This window comes from Heloderma suspectum, chromosome 3 (genome assembly GCF_057233095.1).
Source record: "Heloderma suspectum isolate Gila_16-S chromosome 3, 16-S_ref, whole genome shotgun sequence".
Lineage (NCBI taxonomy): Eukaryota > Metazoa > Chordata > Lepidosauria > Squamata > Helodermatidae > Heloderma > Heloderma suspectum.
In genome coordinates, this window is record NC_139460.1 from 246644477 (window position 1) to 246660936 (window position 16460).

Genomic DNA, 16460 nt, shown 5'->3' on the forward strand with positions numbered 1-16460 from the left:
AACCACATCCAATTTGCCCTGGCTCATAGATCTTACATTCCAGGTTCCTATGGTGTGTTGATCTTTAGAACATTGGATTCGTCGTTCACCACCAGCACCATCGGCTGCTAGCCATCCTTTCAGCTTTGAGCTAGCTGCGTCATCACATCTAGGGCTAGTTGAACTTATCCTCTGTTCCTCCCCAGTAGCATTTTGACCATCTTCCGACCTGGGAGTCCCATCTTCCGATGGTATACCGACATATCTCTGGTTGTACTGATCCATTTAGTTTTCATGGCAAGAATACTGGGGTGGGTTGCCGTTTCCTTCCCCAGGGGTCGTATTTAGTCTGACCTCTCTGCCATGACCTTCCCGTCAGTAGTCCAAATGGGATGTAACTAAGGCATGTGTGATAGGGGCCAGATCAAACATCTCTAGGAACATTCACTGAAGGTCTGGATGAGCCCTCAAAAGAATATGAGCTGAAGTATAAAATACAAATCTTTGGCACAGCACTTCTTTTCCTTTACTAGCTAAACTGATACTGAACTCAAACAGTATTATTTATCTCAAGACAGGTTCACACTAGAGATGTCAAGTCCCAGGAAAAAACTGGAAAAAATAGGGGAAACCCCCTTTTTTCCCCATGGACTTTTTTTTGTCCTTGGGTGGGGGGGATAATTTATTATTTTTTATTATTTATTCATAATACTTATATGTAATCTTAATATAATCTTTAAAATGTGTATTTAATACAATAGAAAAGCAATACAAAAAACGTATAAAACAATAAATAATAAAAAGCATTACAGCAAAACAACAATAAAACAGTTGTTGTTGTTGTTGTTCAGTCGTTCAGCCGTGTCCGACTCTTCGTGACCCCATGGACCATAGCACGCCAGGCCTTCCTGTCCTGCGCTCTCTCCCGGAGTGTGCTCAAGTTCATATTCATTGCATCCGTGATGCTATCTAGCCATCTCATCCTCTGCCGTCCCCTTCTCCTTTGGCCTTCAGTCTTTCCCAGCATCAGGGTCTTTTCCAGGGAGTTTTCTCTTCGCATTAGGTGGCCAAAATATTGGAGCTTCAGCTTCATTATCTGTCCTTCCAATGAGCACTCAGGGTGGATTTCCTTTAGGATGGACTGATTTGACCTCCTTGCAGTCCAGGGGACTCGTAAGAGTCTTCTCCAGCACCACAGTTCGAAAGCATCAATTCTTCGGCGCTCAGCCTTCCTTATAGTCCAGCTCTCACAGCCATACATTACTACTGGGAAAACCATAGCTTTGATTAGACGGACCTTTGTCGGCAAGGTGATGTCTCTGCTTCTGACTATGCTGTCTAGGTTTGCCATAGCTTTCTTCCCAAGGAGCAAGCGTCTTTTAATTTCATGGCTACAGTCACCGTCTGCGGTGATCTTGGAGCCCAAGAAAGTAAAATCTGTCACTGCTTCCATTTCTTCCCCTTCTATATGCCAGGAAGTGATGGGGCCAGATGCCATGATCTTAGTTTTTTTAATGTTGAGTTTCAAACCAGCTTTTGCACTCTCCTCTTTCACCCTCAACAACAGGCTCTTGAGATCCTCTTCGTTTTCTGCCATTAGGGTGGTATCGTCTGCATATCGGAGGTTGTTGATAATTCTCCCAGCAATCTTAATTCCGACCTCTGATTCATCCAACCCGGCATTTCTCATGATGTACTCTGCATATAAGTTAAATAAGCAGGGTGACAATATGCAGCCTTGTCGTACTCCTTTCCCAATTTTGAACCAATCGGTTGTTCCATGTCTGGTTCTTACTGTTGCTTCTTGACCCTCGTACAGGTTTCTCAGGAGACAGGTAAGGTGGTCTGGTACTCCCATCACTTTAAGAATTTGCCACAGTTTGTTGTGATCCACACAATCAAAGGCTTTAGCGTAGTCAATGAAGCAGAAATAGACGTTTTTCTGGAATTCTCTTGCTTTCTCCATGATGCAGCGAATGTCAGCGATTTGATCTCTAGTTCCTCTGCCTCTTCTAAACCCAGCTTGTACTTCCGGTAGTTCTTGGTTCGCATACTGCTGAAGCCTAGCTTGTAGGATTTTGAGCATCACCTTGCTGGCATGTGAAATGAGCGCAATTGTGCAGTAGTTTGAACACTCTTTGGCATTGCCCTTCTTTGGAATTGGAATGTAAACTGACCTTTTCCAGTCTTGTGGCCACTGTTGAGTGTTCCAGATTTGTTGGCATATTGAATGCAGCACTTTAACAGCATCATCTTTTAGGATTTTAAATAGCTCGGCTGGAATACTGTCATCTCCGCTAGCTTTGTTGTTACTAATGCTTCCTAAGGCCCACTTGACTTCACTCTCTAGGATATCCGGCTCAAGTTCAGTGACCACACTGTCATGGCTATCAGGGACATTCAGATCTTTCCTGTATAGTTCTTCTGTGTATTCTTGCCACCTCTTCTTAATCTCATCTGCTTCTGTTAGGTCCCTGCCTTCTTTGTCCTTTATCATGCCCGTCTTTGCACAAAACGTTCCCTTGAGATCTCCAATTTTCTTGAAGAGATCTCTAGTCTTTCCCATTCTGTTGTTTTCCTCGATTTCTTTGCATTGTTCATTTAAGAAGGCCTTCTTGTCTCTCCTTGCTATTCTCTGGAACTCTGCATTCAGTTGGATATATCTTCCCCTTTCTCCAGTGCTTTTCACTTCCCTTCTTTCCTCAGCTACTTGTAAAGCCTCATCAGACAGCCACTTTGCTTTCTTGCATTTCTTTTTCTTTGGGATGGATTGAGTTGCTGCCTCCTGAACAACGTTACGGACCTCAGTCCATAGTTCCTCAGGCACTCTGTCTATCAGGTCTAATCCTTGAAATCTATTCCTCACCTCCACTGTATATTCATCAGGGATATGATTGAGGTCATACCTGAACGGTTTAGTGGTTTTCCCTACGTTCTTCAATTTAAGCTGAAATTTTGCAAGAAGCAGCTCATGATCTGAGCCACAGTCAGCTCCAGGTCTTGTTTTTACTGACTGTATGGAGCTTCTCCATCTTTGGCTGCAAAGGACATAATCAATCTGATTTTGATATTGACCATCTGGTGACGTCCATGTGTAGAGTCGCCTCTTGTGCTGTTGGAAAAGAGAGTTTGCTATGATCAGCATGTTCTCTTGGCAAAACTCTATTAGCTTTTGTCCTGCTTCATTTTGTACACCAAGGCCATGCCTGCCTGTTATCCCGGTGATTTCTTGACTTCCTACTTTAGCATTCCAATCCCCTATGATGAAGAGGACATCTTTTTTGGGTGTTAGTTCTAGAAGGTGTTGTAGGTCTTCATAGAACCGATCAACCTCAGCTTCTTCGGCCTCAGTGGTTGGACATAGACTTGAATTACTGTGATGTTGAATGGTTTGCCTTGGATTCGTACTGAGATCATTCTATCATTTTTAAGATTGTACCCCAGTACTGCTTTTCCCACCCTTTTGTTGACTATGAGTGCTACTCCATTTCTTCTAAGGGATTCTTGCCCACAATAGTAGATATGATGGTCACCTGAATTAAATTCGCCCATGCCTGTCCATTTTAGTTCGCTGATTCCCAAGATGTCGATGTTCAATCTTGCCATCTCATGTTTGACCACCTCCAGCTTACCTTGATTCATTGATCTGACATTCCAGGTTCCTAAACAATATTGTTCTTTACAGCATCGGATTTTCTTTTCACCACCAGACACATCCACAGCTGAGTGTCCTTTCGGCTTTGGCCCAGCCGCTTCACTCTTTCTGGCGCTACTTGGAAATACCCTCTGCTCTTCCCCAGTAGCATATTGGACACCTTCCGACCTGAGGGGCTCATCTTCCAGCGTCATCTCTTTTAGCCTTGTGAAACGTTCCATGGGGTTTTCTTGGCAAGAATACTGGAGTGGGTTGCCATTTCCTTCTCCAGTGGACCACATTTTGTCAGAACTCTCTGCCATGACCTGTCCGTCTTGGGTGGCCCTGCACGGCATAGCTTATGGCTTCACTGAGTTACGCAAGCCCCTTTGCTACAACAAGGCAGTGATCCATGAAGGGGCATAAAACAGTACTAAGTCATATTCTGTTACAGGTTAGGTAAAGCCTGTGTAAATGGATATGTTTGGCTTCCCCCCCCCCAATGCTTCTGGGTTTTTTCTTGGCCTTCACATTTCTAGTTCACATTCTTGCTTATCTTTGAATCCTGTGTGTATGGAAAAGCATCAAAGCAGGGTTTCTACCACATGCAAGTAATATGTGTGATATAGGTAGAATACGCATGCATCCAATTTGCCTGAACTACTCTTCCTTTCTTCAGGGATGAAGAATAACACAAAATGAACATAGGTACAATAGATGTACACACTTAGTACCTGCATCGCATGTTGTGTCACACATGTAGTAGGTTCGACCCCAATGCTTCACCAGTTAAGATTCCTGGCTAGGTAAGTGTGAGGACACACCCCAGCCTAGAAAAAAGGGGTACCTGGGATGTTCTTCCAACTCAGTTTCAGTCAAGTGAAATATAGGCATTGACACAGAATACAGCAATGTAGTTTTGCATCTTGAATCATCTGAAGGTCATCTAGCCTAACCTACACTCTCCTCCATATACAAACAGCAAGCCAGTTAATCTGTGACCAGTGGAATCTATCAGTTATATAGAATGTCACAGAGGGAGAGAGAGGGAGGGAGGGAGAGAGAGAGGGAGGGAGAGAGAGAGAGAGAGCAGTGAAAGGTATAGAAGACACCAAAATAAGACAACATTCATCCATTATTTATTTTACATTTGATAGAAACAGTACCTTGTTTTGCCTTTCTTTGCTTGCCAAAGTAAACTTTTTCAACATTTTCTTCATTTGCAAAGATATGTTTAGATGATTGATGTTCTTAATCTTTTTTTTAATCAAATCTACTGAGCTTCATTTATAAACATTTTACTTTGCTCAGGATATCTGGTGTATTGCTAATAAACCCATGTATTTATAGCAATTTGGAAATGTTCTGTTCTCTAACATTCTAATTAAAAATGACACAAGACTCATCTTTTCTTTCTTCATTATTCCAAGAATTAGTCATCTTTGATTTAAGAACCGCACACACATATGCACACTTCATGCATGAATACATTAAATGAGCCTTTGACTGTTCTAGGAATAAGACAATATTGACTTATCTGAACATTTTCATATTCATTAAGTCATAATAAGCTAAACTCTCCCTTTACAAATATTTACTTTAACCATAATTTTCAGTTCTACTGATTTGTTCAGTCCAATGTGGTTTGTATTGATCATAGTTTTATTTATTTGAAGAAGGCTTTATTCCATTTTGTGGTTATACTGATTTTGAATGATCTATTTATTTTGGTTGATATAATGCCACTTGCTATTTTTATACTGCCTATTGAATAAAAAATATGTAATCCAGAATGTGGGCATTATGGAAATGTGCATTTCAAAAGATTAGTGTTTACTAGCAGGAATTATGTAGTTCACTGTCAGGTTGCTGCTATGCATACATTGTTGAGGGGTTTAATGGTTTGCCCAGGTGTCCTACTAAGGGCAGTTCCATTTGGCTGTAGGAAGAATGGAAGCTAGAAAAAAACAGTCTAGCGCAATGAATGTAACGTGTATTACTGATAAAAATTCATTGTAATTCATAGGTGTGTTATTCATTATAATCTGTGTGTACTAACTGTAAGCATAAAGTGATTAGTTCAGTATATGCTATGAGCTAGCTTTAAGTGCAAAAATGAATTCTTGCAACTGGGGCAAGGGAGCTTGCCACAGATAGGTTGGTTAGTTCTTGGAAGTGAAAAGCTCATTACCTCATGAGGGGATAGACCTTCACAAGGATGCTCTGAAGTTAGCTGTAAGCTTGGCTGCATTAGGAGAGGTCCTAGTGAGGTCATGGGTAGGAGCTATAACTGACTCCAGAAAGTCAAGCTGCACAGCTGTAAGTCTGTGTTACATGTTATAAATAGTAAAAATGTTATAAATAGTAAGATTTTGGCTTGGCTGAGCAGAGAGATCCTGGGAGAATGAGAAGCCTACCAAACATGACTACCTAAGCTCTGCCAACCATGCCTGTCAGATAGGTACCTATACAATCTCAGTGATGACTCCTTTGTTGAGAGAAATAGAACTTCAATGTTAATGAGAAATATGCTAGCCATTATTTCTATTATGCTTCTAATAATCCTAATTGTATTATATGTAGTAATGTGTTTTTCTTGTTTTAATCATTGCAAAGTTTTGTTATTCTCTAATACAGTTTGAGCAATAAATATATATTTTGTGGTTTTATTTATTTATTTCGTGTCCAGATCAAACTTTGCTCTGCCAAAATGTAGCCACTGCCACAGCTTTGTCATTAGCTTGCTGTAGATTGTCAACAGTACAAGACTCCGGCAGTAATCGACACACCATCAGATGTACTGGGTCTTGGGTTTCTCCACATTCACATAATGTCGTCAACCAGCAACCCCCACTTAAATAAATTTGTCTCACACCTTGGTACCCCCACGCTCATCCTGTTCATTGTCCTCCAAACTATATAAGGGAGTGTATTTCCAGCGGCCATTTCTTCCTTCGTTAAAATACTCAAGTCAGTACACTCATTCCTCCATTTACTTATCTGATTCTGTTCTTTGGTCCCCTCTAGGATATTAGTTCTTGACATAAAGCTCTTTCTAGATCTAAGTTGATGTACCACTTTGTGTTATCTGGCTTGAGGGGTGCTTCAGGGACCACACCCATAAATTAATTCTTGAAGCCCAGGCCATGTAAAAACAACCATTCAGAGAGGGGGCACATAACGTGGTGACACATGATGACATGCTGCACTACACGATTCCTAACTACAGCTCCCAAGATGCACCTTGATAATGTGCATGCACAAAAACTTGCATACACAGCATGAGATTTTGTATTAAAGAACTCTCGTGCAAGCTCACATGGATGAATTCGTTACTTTACAAGTAAATAATGAATTCATTTGGAGTAAGTTCATCCATCACTAGTCTGAATTAACATGAGGTAGATAATGAGGAAGACCTTTAGGGCTGAAGTTGCTAAGCATTAGTGGGACTGGTATAAATCATTATAGGCAGAACAGGTCAGATCTATTTTGTGGGCAGGGTGCAGTATAATTATTTTTGATCATTTTCTTCAAGAGATATCAGTCCAAGGTAAATAAAAGTTGTAATACACACACAGTGTTAATCTAAATCGAATTGGGATATGCATTTGTGCAATTCTGAGTCTAGTGATTTCCTCATATTTCCCCAAAGGAGCACAAGAAAATTAAATGTCCAAATCCTATTTAATGGGTCTTGTGATATCCCACTATCTGCAATCTGTTTAGGAACAAACTCAGATGAAAGTCTAAAGCTGATGAGAAAAACTGAAGTACTGCCACATGCACTAGTAAATCATTCATGTGAAATAATACATATTTATCTAAAAGAATAATAGGCACTCCAATGACGTAATCAGTTTTAATAATACTGATCAAGGGTGCAATCCAATGCATTTTTAGACAGAAAAAGTCCTGCAAGTCCCAGGATGTCCAAGCCATCCATGCTGGCTGGGGGATGCTGGAAGCTGTATGATTTTTTCTGTCTAAACATGCATAGGATTGCACCCTAATGGATTAATAGTTAGTATTTATGAGTGACATATAAAATGACCTTTGGAGATCTATTTAAAGCTATTAAAAGGTTTTCCTGAGAAAGACAATTCATCAGAAAGAAAGAAATATCCAAATCTCAGCAGTAACTTATTAATAATGGCTAGATCATAGTCTAAAATAGAATCCACATTAAGCACTAAAAACATCAAAGGATGTGGCCAGATATCTGCAGGAAATTCTTTCTGGTAGCACTGGTGACTACCTCCTTCTGTTAGCACTGCCTCAGAGGGAACATCATTATTTACCTTCCCAAACTCATTTTTTAAAAAGTGTATGCAGAATCTTGCAGCACAGGGAAATTGCACAGACACACACAGAATGGAGATAATGATACGGTCCATGTTGTGTAGAATTGTGTGCCTCTGCCAGAGCTAGTGAAGACAGAACATAGGCAGGCTTTTACTGTTGAATATGGGAATGGGAACACTGCCAAAAAAAATCTCTCCACAAAAGGAAAATGATTTGTTTACAGTTGCTAGACACCCTTGCTAATGATGAACCAAAAGAAAAGATACAATATGTGTTGTGGAAAACAGACTCCTTGTTTTACTAGCAGAAGTAGAGGATGATAAATTTAACAACAAAGACTTACAAAAGCAACATTTTTCCAAATGCTACAAAGACTTGTTTCTGTGACATCTGAATCAATCCACCATATGTTACTTATTTGACTGAAGATTTTTTTGTAACAATTTCTGCAACAACAAAAAGAGAGTGGAAGATAGCTAATTGTCAGAGTGCTCTCTGTTCTTTACAGATAAAATAACTCTAAAAATTAAAAATAAAATTTGCTGTTTGCTAACACAAATCTAGACTCCTCCAACATCTGTGGAGTGAGGAGGGTGAATTGCAAAGGACTTTTTATTCCTTTTATTCCCTTCACACCTCCCCCATTACACTACTGATTGATCACTTCTGAAGGGAGAAGGGGGAAAGAGACTGGTCAAGGGAATAAAGTATTTTGCCCCTCTGTGTCCCTACATACCTGCCACTTTCAACTGCAATTCCCCAATCCTCCCTGCCTATAACTGCTGCCACCCAGAAACAACTGGGTGGAAGGATCTGGGCTCAGAGACAGCATACCCAGCATACCTGCCTGGCTCACTTTGAGTGGCCTCCCTTTGCCCCTGAAGCAACTACCCACCCAGGGAGGGATTTTCAGGATATTCCACTAGAGAAGGAAGTGTTCATGTGCAGTTAATGCCTGGAACTATTTTAAGAGGGGAAGCAGGGATCGCCTCAATCTTTCTCTGCAAAGATGGAAGGTCTCTACCTACCATCCCACCATTTGATCTAGTAACGAGCAATGTGTTGCTCACAATCACTAGTGACTAAACTTACTGCAAAGGGGTTCTTGCACTTGAGTTGTTCTACATGTTACAGATCCTGTGTATGGAGCAGTTATCATGCAGAAGCTGTTTCAGTTGGTTTCCATATTACAATTGTTATGTAGCATTGCAGTGGAAGAGGTGGCATAACACAGTGGGATATATAACAGTTATTGCATAATCTTCCAGGAACAGGCAGGATCTTCAATTTTAATTCAGCAAGCTTCGCCTCAAATCCTACACCCTAGGCATTTTGCAGTTTAGCTCTGACCCAGTATGGCTACCAACCCTGACTTCTGATTACCTCTTGTCATGGACTCAGATTGTCTTACTCTTACACTGCTTGATGTCTGCCCTTTCTTTAGATTGTTCCCATGTGATCTTGCTCCCATCTGACCTTACAGCTTTGTATTTCCTGGTTCTTCAGCAAAAGGTGACGGGAGGCTCACCTGCCTCCTATCCAAGTAGTGTCTCTCCTGGAGCTATGCACTGCATGAAACTCATGGAGCTAAAGGGAGTGGCGTGGGCATAATGGGAACTAGAGATCACTATCTGAAGGGCAAAGTAGTTCCACCTGTCTGCTAGTATATTGTTTATACAGGAGTATTGTATGTGCAGAATAATAGAATCTTCCCAACTAAAACATGATAAATGTTAAGTTAAAAGGGCATACCATCTGCAGAAATTCAATTTCCGTTTGAAGAGCCTTACAGGCATTTTCCATTTCATCTTCTTTGTAACTCTCCAATTCCTTTTTAAGCCTGTGCCAACATTTCAAAACAAAGCACCTGATATGGTGATGCTGTCGGCTGCACCAGTTCTTAATTTAACCTTGATCATTTTAGCAGAATCCCATTACAGCCCTGTAAACTCCCCAGTAATGTATGGATTACATGTTATCCAGTTATAAATCAGGGCCAACGTTGGCTAGACTTCTTGCTATAATGTAAACTATAGTACCCAATATTGTATACAACACTGTGTAGTACTAGCAATTGTTTAGTGATGTGAAGAAATTAGACAGTCATCAGGGAGAATATATATATCCCCAGAACAAGTGCTGTAAGACAAGTTTGAGTTACAAGGCTATATTTTTTCTCTGAGGGTTGTGTGTGTATGATAGAATTATACCCTAATCATTAAAAAAAAATATTTTAACATGCAGATTTGAATCTTTGATCCATGCCCTCTGCAGATTCTTGTGAATTCTTATTCCCAGAGTTGATGTTCTCTGCCTACCGCTTATTTCCTTCCTCCAAGGGTTTCCATCTTCCCTTTCCCATTGCCAGCAGAACAGACCACGTTTTACAATTTTGTGGGGCATATTTGAACAGATGAATTGTTGGTGGTACATTTTTCCTCCCATTCGCTTTAATGAAATCTGGGACACACAATCACTTGCGATATTTGTTCCCAACTATTAGACTGATATAAGCAGAAAAACCATCATCAAGTGTTTGGTGTACACAGTATTATATATACATGTCTATATCTACATCTGCCCTCTGTAGCATCTGGCTTAAGACAGTGACCGATAGCAGAGCTTCTCATAAATTATATGCTTTTGTGTTCTTTTACACAATCTCATTGCAAGGTACCGTGTAGCAATATAAATTGCCTTATGATATATAGAAAATGTATGTCAGCTGTTTAAAGATCCCTTCCCTCAAGTCTGTTAGCATCACAATACAAGCAGATGTTATGTCCCACTGTTTTCACAATGTCAATGAAAGGGAGAAATGTGCACGATGTCTTTTACTCAGGCAGAATTTGAAGAGCTGACCAATATTGGCCATGCCAGCAGACCCACCCATGACATTTTAATGTGGACTGCTGGATGAACATGCTAAAGGAAAACATACCCAGAAATATCAGTGTGAATAGAACAGGCTATGAGACCATCCTTCCATTACAACTGTTTTCAAACTTCTTACTCCTACGCATCTGCCATGGAACCCCAGTGCATTACAGATAACACTGAGACATTTTCTAGGATGTACAGTCTCAGTTCATGTGGGGCATACTGGACATATGGCCTAGAACCCATCCTATGTTTGCCTGTAGCAGCTGGACATTACAATGGAACATCGGTAGTGACAGGCAGGTGATCATTCAGGGAAAATTGCCTGACATTACTGATCTTCTCCTTGGGGAATCCCTGATAAATCCATGGTTCCCTGCAACATAGTTTGAGAATCACTGTTCTAGAAAATATAATCCACAAAATGTAGGAAATGGTGTCCTTTCATTCCAGGCTACACTTCTTTCTTAAAGAAACTTAATAAAGGCTTGCCATGAAAGAGAGGAGTTATAGAAAAGAGCAAAACCCCATAGTTTAACCTATAAAGCCTTATATGGCTCAGGACTGCAGTACTTGATGGAGTGAATCTGCTGATATGAACCTATCTGAACACTACTAACATAATCTGAGGCCCTTCTCCTAGGGCCTCCTCTGAGGGAAGTTTGGAGGATGGCAAGGGAGAAGGTCTTTTCAGTGGTGGCCCCATGACTGGATTGAACACAACTTTGCACTTATTTCCATTATTCCCTCCCCACTGAGGTCTGCCTGGCACCAACACTGTCATATTTTCAGTCCCAGGTTAAGACTATCCTCTACTCTCAGGCATTTGATGGCATATGATGAGGCTTTTAATCTCTGTGTTCCAATATATCAGGTTCAGGTCCCAATATTTTACTGTAACTATTTTTTTTTTAGCATTTTAATTGTTTTGAAATTTTTGTATGTTAAAGATTTTTTTATTCTGTATTTTGTTTTGTAATTTTTGTGAACTGCCCAGAGAGCTTTGGCTCTTGGGCAGTATAGAAATAAAATATAATGAATGAATGGTTATCCACTCCACTGTTGACCACCAGAAATCTTCTGCAGATCAGTAATAAAAGGCTGCATGCTGGACAGATTTGAACTAAATCGTCTTTAAAAGGAAAGAACGGGCATCTAATATGCTTGAATTTGACAGGAGGTGTCACATGAGAATGTTGTGTACATTATATTTGAAAAGATACATGTGCAAAGTGTTCTACTAGTGCAGAGTCAAGTTCAAACAGCAACCCTTGCATGAGTGCTATTAATTCCATCAGTGGCAAAGAAATAGTTAATACAGGAACTTACAATAAATAGACTATATTCTAGTGGTTGCGCAACGAAGAGAATGTATGGACTTTGGGGATTATGTCCATTTTATTCTGACTTGTTCAATACAGCCTCTGAACTTGTCTCAGAGTTCAGGATCGAACAACAGTCAGACAGTTCATTAAAGAGTCTGGGCACCAAATTACTAAAAAGAAGCAGAAATGGTGACTTGATACAGAAGAAGCAGCTTCTTTATATGGCCAGGGAATAAAAGAACTCTGAAAACTAGGAGTCTACATACTGGATGCCACCCATTATATTTGCTTAAGTGGATAGTTTCTGGACCAAGAGAAAGCTATTTTAGATCTTTTAATGGCCAACAGTATATACAGCAATGAAATTATACTGCAGTCCTTGTCATACCTGCCAGGAGATTGTAAAATGGAAATAAGTGCAAAGTTGTGTTCAATCCAGTCATGATAATAAAGGAGCAATTTCTGGAATCACCATGGATATTTTGGGATTGGTAAATTAGCCCATACAGGAAAAGGGTTATATTCTAGAGACAGTCAATCTATTGCAGCACAGGATATGGGCTGAGATTTTATATATGTTGGATGTTAAGGGGATTCTGAAGTTTACTGTGTATATAAGCAACATTTTATGGCTTGAACACTACTTGGTAATATCTCTTCCACACAGAACTATTATGTTGACTATAATGGTAGCATGTGGCCTTGAATTAAAAGAAGTAACTTATTCAAGTGAAGTGTTAACCTAGTTTCACATATTCACTTTTAGTCTGTTTTTATCTGTGTATGGTGACCCCCATTACTTGCAAAATATGACATCATGTCTTCTTTTTTACCACTACACATCTTGCTTACAGTGCCAGCAAAAAGCAGGCACAGGTGTGCTTTGCACTTATATAATGTGTATTGATAAAAATACATGTGTGCCACACAGAGTACAATGCAGAAAAAAGAAGAAAAAATGAACATGTTTAACACCCTGGATCTTTTGCTGCACCATGCACTTTACAACATGTGCTTGTATAAAGCATTTGAGCCTGATCATATCAATTGTTTTACTTTTCACTGCAAACCATAGGATCAGCTGGCAAGTTATTTTACATTAGGGAAAGATACTTTCAAAGATAGCAATGTTGCCTTTGTGTGGTAAAGCCACACAAAACTGATTTAGTATAATCATTTGAAATGGCAACAACACAACTACGTATTACCCTTACATACACACCTGTTCTTTGATGTACTTTTACATCTCATCTATTGTATCAGAGAACACACAGCAGTGTAGCATGGGACAGTGAAGCAGCAGTGTTGGACTGCCTCTTTGCTGTAGCCCAGCCCAACAGCCCTCTTGCAACAGAGCAGAAGAGCAGCCCTGCTGGATCAAACCAAGGGTCCATCTAGTCCAGCACTTGGTTTCTAACAGCCATCACCTCTTGATTACCTCCTGGACTTTGTAATCTGAGTCCAGAAGTGCCACAAATGTTCAAATTGCATGATGCAGATAACCACACATCTAGAATACGATTCATGATTTTGTCTGAATTGCTAGGAAAAAGTTCTAATTGCTACTAGCAAACTACTTTGAAGTTGTAAAGCAGTAGATAAATAATCCTATATTTGAAGGGAACATTTACTTTTTTCTGAAATTTTAGTAAGGTGGTAATATACATTCTTACTTCTTGTTAGTCTCATTCAGGAGCTTGATTTAGTCAGTCAATTATGTTGTGTTTGTGTGTGTGTGTGTGTGTGTGTAGGTCATTTCAGTACAAGCCAGGCCTATTATACTTACAAAAGAGGGAATGTCTGTGAGGTTACAGACTATATAATCAATGTTGTAGAGATGTTTTAGCTATGAATAAATGATGGAAATTTATTTTCATTGCTTCTAGAGAAATAATGTCCCTTGAAGCAATGAAAATATTTAAAGTTATGTTTAACCTGAAACTCAATAGAACTGTAATACTTTAGTAATAATAGTCCTAACCATTACTAATTCACCATTACTTTAGATGCACAAACTTAAAATATGATGAAAATGTACTCTGTATAATTTATGGGCATTTAGTAACTTGCATGAACAGGACAAGATGCATATTTGAGCAAAGTTATTAAATACTAAATACCTTACTGGATTAATGTGCACATGTACCAACTGTTCAGTTAATTAGCAAAAATAGTATGAAACAGCTGAGCTCAAAAATAAGGAAGGATGTTCAACCCAAATCCAAGAGAAAAGCATTTAGCCTGTAAGGATATTGCCTAAACAGTATTGCACAAACAACAGTACTGGACCAAGTGACTTGCAGAGAAGGTCTTACATCTAGACCAGACAGCCATTCCACTTTTCTGTTCAAATGGGACAGAGAGGTGCTGTTAGTTATCATCATATGTGTAGACTAAAATTGCTCTGTTCTCTTTTATCCTTTAAGGGAATAATTGGGAATCTTTATAGACACTTGAATGGTTTATTTATAAACCTCTGCCTTTTTGCCTCTCACCTCTTCCTTCTGTCCCAACCTGCTGGTCTCAGCATCAGTGTAGTCATTCAATAACATCTATTTTATTTTTGCTCTGAAAACCCATGCCTGAATAATAGAATGGGATTTTGAAAGCTTGAAACTAGTTGATCCAACAAAAAATATAATCACCCATATTGTCTGAACCTCATCCTTCAGAATAAACTGTGAATGTCCCTTGTTCTAAAAACCCTCCATATCTGGAGTAGAGCTAACCATGCAGGCCTAAAGAGGTGGGGCTATTCTGACCCAGCACATTTAAAAGGGGATTACATGTACCTACCATCAACGAATCCTCAGAACCCATTTCTCTTTTTAATAGCTCAGTCTTATACCTATTTACTCAGAAGTGTTCCATTGAGTTCAATACAACTTATTTCCAGGTAAGCATGTATATGATTGCAGACAAAAAGACCTGATACTTGCCCTTGGTGTTCAGAAGGCTTGTGGGAAGGCTGCAGGGAGGGGAACCCATAAGTTTGCTGGGCAGCTGAGCCTGTACCTCCAAAGCTACTGAAATGGCTATTCAACCTCTGGCAATTGTAACAGGGCTCAAGGAACTGAATAGCTATTCCAGCCACCCCGAATATGTGAGCAATAGTGTGAGCCAACTGTGCACTAATGCATAAATATCAAGTGCCAACACAAGCAACTACAAATTAATGTTCCATAATGCAATGTATAGGTGGCTGGAAGAAGAGCCAAAACAGGAATACTGTTTATAGGAGTATGCTGCCATATTGACAACATGTGGGCATTCCCATGAATTTAGATAACTAGTAGCTTTGGAACCTGAACATTATCAGCTGTCTCTGTCAGAGGTACACCTTTTTGTTAGCTAGTAGTACACTATTTAAGCATTCTGATTTCACTATGACAATAGAGTTCCTTGCAATACTTTTAACTGATATATTTTTGTGAGTAAGAAACATTAATAGAGTGGCTAAAGGTGCAAATAGCTTACATCAAAGATAAAATAGATAGCTTTCTGGAGACTAATTTCACTTGTGTTCATATCTATTGAAACCTATGGGAAATTATAAATGGACTAACATCTCTTCCAAACTAAGTTTTCTATGTATGCATTTGTGCAAGGAAAATTACTCTCAAGCAAATTCCCAATGTCATACTTTACCCTAGAGCAAGTTTTTATTGTTGGATTATAAACCTTGAAATTGGGGTTCATAATTGAAACCCTGATACAATTTTAACTATAATAGCCCCACTGGGCATTGATCTAAAAAGTTTTAGGAAATCAATGAGCAGATTGTCATTACAGAAATTCATTCTGCATCCCAGAGATTACTCCAGAGATGGATATTTCCTGTGTATAAAATTTAACATAAAATTAAATTGAAAATATTTGCTCAAAACCAACAGAATCATGGCCTTAGGCAATCCATTGCTAATATGAAGGATTTGTTAAGCTCTAGTGGACATATTTCCTGGATGATTTATGTGAATGTAGTGTCATTTGTTCTTTCATGGTTTCAATAATGAGCTTTCTTTTGCTATAAGAAGAAATATAAGAAGCAATCCAAGTTCTTTCAGATTAGTCAAGTAAACAAAACCCTCAACTATTAAATAACATAAACCAATTTCATACTATTTCAATGTTACTTCCAGGCTTCTGAAAACCGTCAGAAGTTCATGCTTCAAAAAGAGCAATTCCTTCTCCAAAATTACCCTCTATAATGTATTGATAGAAGAAAAATGGGGAAAACTAGAGTATACCAAACCTTTAACTGAAAATGAATATGGTCACATTGGTTTATCTGTAAATGAAAATGTGACTCTAACCTGTTAATACAAGTGGCAAATCCT

General features: G+C 39.3%; 1 protein-coding gene across 1 annotated transcript in view; it reads right to left on the reverse strand.

The window, feature by feature from the left end:
* Window positions 1-6293: 6293 nt before the first annotated feature.
* The window catches only part of CCDC172 (coiled-coil domain containing 172), a 34279-nt gene continuing 24112 nt past the window's right edge, over window positions 6294-16460 (reverse strand). The window contains exons 7-8 of the mRNA XM_084846118.1: window positions 9671-9758; window positions 6294-8364 (exon numbers count right to left, since the gene is read on the reverse strand). Of these exons, the coding sequence (XP_084702244.1) occupies window positions 8329-8364; window positions 9671-9758 (124 nt within the window). The 3' untranslated portion in view covers window positions 6294-8328. The remainder of the gene's footprint in view (window positions 8365-9670; window positions 9759-16460) is intronic.